The sequence below is a fragment of the Salvia splendens genome, chromosome 5 (assembly GCF_004379255.2).
Source record: "Salvia splendens isolate huo1 chromosome 5, SspV2, whole genome shotgun sequence".
Lineage (NCBI taxonomy): Eukaryota > Viridiplantae > Streptophyta > Magnoliopsida > Lamiales > Lamiaceae > Salvia > Salvia splendens.
Genome location: NC_056036.1, coordinates 36,041,409 through 36,045,624, shown reverse-complemented (window position 1 = coordinate 36,045,624; position 4,216 = coordinate 36,041,409). Strand labels below are relative to the sequence as shown.

Below are 4,216 nucleotides of genomic sequence, written 5' to 3'. Positions count from 1 at the left end.
TATTTTATTCGGATACGGATTCCGTCCACCCGACCCAATGTTTTTTGCTAACGATCTTTATAAATTTGTTGATTAATTGGCAATATAAAAATGGAAAAAACCGGATTTATTAAGGGTGAAAATTTTAGCTAGAGTTGGGCAGTTTTTGATCCGGCACGAATCCGCACGAAAATAATGGATTTGGACCAAACCTTAATGAGTTGATGTCACATCACCAGTTGCTTACAAAACGCTCATACAGTGGCGCGCAGCACATCAATTCTCAAGGAAGACATATACAAGCATTTTATTAAAGATATAATAGAGGACGTGAGTTTAAAATAATTAATATTACAAAAAAAACTCATTTACCTTAGACAATCTTTTTAAAAAAAATTACAATTTACTCCCTTCGTCCGCCATTAAGAGTCTCATTTATGGGTGCCACGAATTTTAAGAAATGTTAAGAATAATGGGTGGAAAAAATTGGTAGAATAGAAGTCTCACTTGTATATATTAGTCTTAAATGAGATATGAGTGGAATGAGTTAATGGAATGTGAAGCACTATTAGCATTTATGGTAAAGGTGAATTGTGACTCCTATTCGCGGACGGATTAAAATGGAAAAACGAGATTCCTATTCGCGGATAGAGAGGATAATTAATATGTACAAAACTCACTTCACAAAGGTTCCATATTTGACGGTCTCTTCTAAAATATTTTGATTGGCTTAGTCACTTCAACCATATTAATTAATCATTTAAAACTAATTACTTTAACATTTGAATTAGAAAAATAGTTTACCTACAATGATTATTTATTTAATGAATAAATAGAAAATTTTATCATTTCTCTCTTTAATCTTAGTCCTATAGCATAGCATAAACGTAGACACTAATACAAACATATGGCACCTCCAAATCAAATACAGTGAAAAATAATCTCAATCCCCAGAGGGAATAGAATTTATTATACTAGTATATTTTTAGCATAAATCAATCTTCGCCAAATTTATGTCAAAAAAACCGATGCTTAATTCTGCCCGAGGAAATTTCTAATCGAACTCCAACAACTACAACCAAACTACTTGTAATGTAAATACAACAACCGCCAAAAAAAATTTAACTCAGTTCAACTGGCTATAATCCCACATCAGCCATCTAATCTACTTCTTTACCTCCTCATATTCTGCCTCGGGTGCCTGCTGGTCACCTCCCTCAGAGCCTCCAGTGGGACCACCACTTGAACCACCACCAGACATGTGCTGTCCAATCTTCGACACGGCCTTGTTTGCCAAATCAAGCTTAGCCTTGATATCATCTATGTTCTCCGTAGCCATCGCGCTTCTCAGGTCTGCAACAGCAGTCTCAATTTCAGTAGCTACTTCACTTGGAATCTTCTCCCTGTACTCGTTCAAGGACTTCTCAATGCTGTAGATGGTGGTGTCCGCATTGTTTCTGACATCTATCAATGCCTTCCTCTCCTGATCCTTCTGGGCGTGTACCTCAGCCTCCTTGACCATCTTCTCAATCTCATCCTCCGATAGACCACCTGATGACCTAATTGTAATCTGCTGCTCTTTGCCAGTGGTCTTATCCTTTGCAGAAACAGTCACGATACCATTGGCATCAATGTCAAAAGTGACTTCAATCTGAGGCATGCCCCTAGGAGCTGGAGGAATACCCATGAGCTCAAATTCACCAAGGAGTTTGTTATCTGTAGCCATCTCACGCTCTCCTTGAAGCACTTTGATGCCGACCTGGGTCTGATTATCAGCAGCTGTCGAGAATGACTGAAATAATGACAAGACTTGCATCAGAAAATTTTGAACCAGAAACAAAAAGGATTTGCCAGTCAAATAGTACAATAATGTCAGAAAATACACAATCATAAAATGCTAATAGCTACTGACCTGGCTTTTCTTTGTTGGAATTGTGGTGTTTCTGTTGATCAACCTGGTAAAGATTCCTCCAAGTGTCTCGATGCCTAGAGACAACGGTGTAACATCAAGGAGAAGTAACTCTTTGACATCACCTCGGAGAATGCCACCCTGAATAGCAGCCCCCATGGCAACAGCCTCATCTGGATTGACCCCTTTGCTTGGGGCCTTGCCAAATATTTCAGTAACTACTTCCTGAACCTTGGGAACACGGGTCATTCCTCCAACAAGGAGCACTTCATCAACTTCCTTAATGGAGATGCCAGCATCCTTCAAGCAACTCTTGCAAGGATTCCTAGTCCTCTCAATCAAGCTGTTAACCAGAGCCTCAAACTTGGACCTTGGCAATGTGATATTCAGATGCCTTGGACCAGTTGAATCAGCAGTGATGAAGGGCAAGCTGATCTCAGTCTGAGTTGTTGACGAGAGCTCTATCTTTGCCTTCTCAGCTGCCTCGCGTAGTCTCTGCAGAGCAAGACGATCTTTTGACAGATCAATATTGTCCGTTCTCTTAAATTCACTGACCAAAAACTCCAACAAAGCATTGTCAAAGTCCTCCCCTCCCAAAAATGTGTCACCGTTAGTGGCTTTCACCTGCAGGAAAACATGAGTTCAGTATAACAACATAAAACATAGAAGGAAATAACTAAAAATGTGCTTAACATGTCACACCTCAAAGACGCCATTGGAAATCTCCAAAATGGATACATCAAATGTTCCACCTCCCAGATCAAAAACTGCAACAAGGCCTTCTTTATTGTTCAAGCCATAAGAGAGTGCAGCCGCGGTAGGCTCATTAATAATCCGTTGCACATCAAGCCCTGCAATTCTCCCAGCATCCTTGGTGGCTTGTCGCTGCGCGTCATTGAAATAAGCTGGAACGGTAACAACAGCCTTGGTTACAGTCTTCCCAAGGTAGTCTTCAGCAGTTTCCTTCATCTTAGTCAGAACAAAAGCACCAATTTGACTTGGTGAGTACTGCTGCCCATTGACCTCAACCCATGCATCTCCATTAGGAGCCTTGACAATTTTGTAAGGAACCATCTTCATTTCCTTCTGTGTCTGAGGGTCATCAAAACGTCTACCAATTAGCCGCTTGGTTCCAAAGACTGTGTTGGTAGGATTGGTGACAGCTTGTCTCTTTGCTGGTATTCCAACCAACAGTTCTCCTTTGGGGCTAAAAGCAACAACTGACGGCGTTGTCCGAGCACCCTCAGCATTCTCAATAACTTTTGGAGTCTGTTAGAAATATTGTACAATTTATACTACATGTAAGTAATCAATTGGGATCAAATAGTATGATGCAGAATTCAATTGAGAAAAAATGCTGGCACCTTTCCCTCCATGACAGATACACAAGAATTTGTGGTACCCAAGTCAATACCAATCACATCATTTCCAGCCGGTTTGGTACTGCTCAGTAATAAATAGAATTGAATTAAAAAACAGAAAAAAGACAATGACCTAATGCCTGATATACAAAAGATGAACATGGCATGTACCTGAACGGCCTTACAAGACCTGCCAAGTTGTTGCTTACAGCCCAAGATGGTTTACTGTTTCCAGTTAACTGAAATAAAAAAAAATTAGTAGGCACCAAAAGATCACAAGGTTCTTATTGCTACTAGTATAATCTTCATACACTAAGTTTTAAAGGTGTTGCATCCATAGAAATATGATCTTTCACCCAAGCAGTAAATAGTTTGACTACTCACATCTCCTAATCAAATAGTATCGAAAAAACAATACAGTCCACAAGAGTAAGACATATTAAGTACTGCTTGGACCTCCCTGAATTTCAGTAAAGAATCTAAGAAGACAATAGAAAAGTAAATAAATAGGGTAATCGCTTAAATATAAATAATAATATTTCTACACAAAGATGGTTTAAAATTCCAAAACGGACGACAATAAACCACGAAATTCACAATATAAACTCAGAGAAAATCACCAGTAAATCACATAAAACGAAGTAAAAATTCTCTACAAGATTTATTTCAATAAAAACGTATTACAGACCAGATCTAAGACGGTAAAAAAAGCTTCACACCAGATCACACAGAAACGAATCAAACGTTAGAGTAAAGGGAAAAGAAAATCGGAGAATCGGCGAGACGTACTATTCGGAAAGCAGAGCTAGAGGCGGAGGAAACTTCACGGCGACGGAGAGATCGGAGGAGGACGGCGCTCGCCATTGAAATGGAAAGCTGTATTGAAATTGAGAGTGTATCTCTAGGGTTTAGGGTTTATGAAAGAGGAGCTGTGGGAGTTGAGAGGCGGATACAAGTAGCTGAGGTT

The 4,216-nt window shown here is 39.5% G+C and overlaps 1 protein-coding gene across 1 annotated transcript; it reads right to left on the bottom strand.

The window, feature by feature from the left end:
- Positions 1-917: 917 nt before the first annotated feature.
- On the bottom strand, positions 918-4,216 carry LOC121805666 (heat shock 70 kDa protein, mitochondrial-like). Its single transcript, XM_042205613.1, has 6 exons — positions 4,039-4,216; positions 3,421-3,488; positions 3,253-3,331; positions 2,591-3,157; positions 1,892-2,512; positions 918-1,771 (listed from the first exon to the last, which is right to left on the bottom strand). Exons 1-6 carry the CDS (start codon positions 4,111-4,113, stop codon positions 1,145-1,147), a joined length of 2,037 nt encoding a protein of 678 aa, XP_042061547.1. The 5' UTR covers positions 4,114-4,216; the 3' UTR covers positions 918-1,144.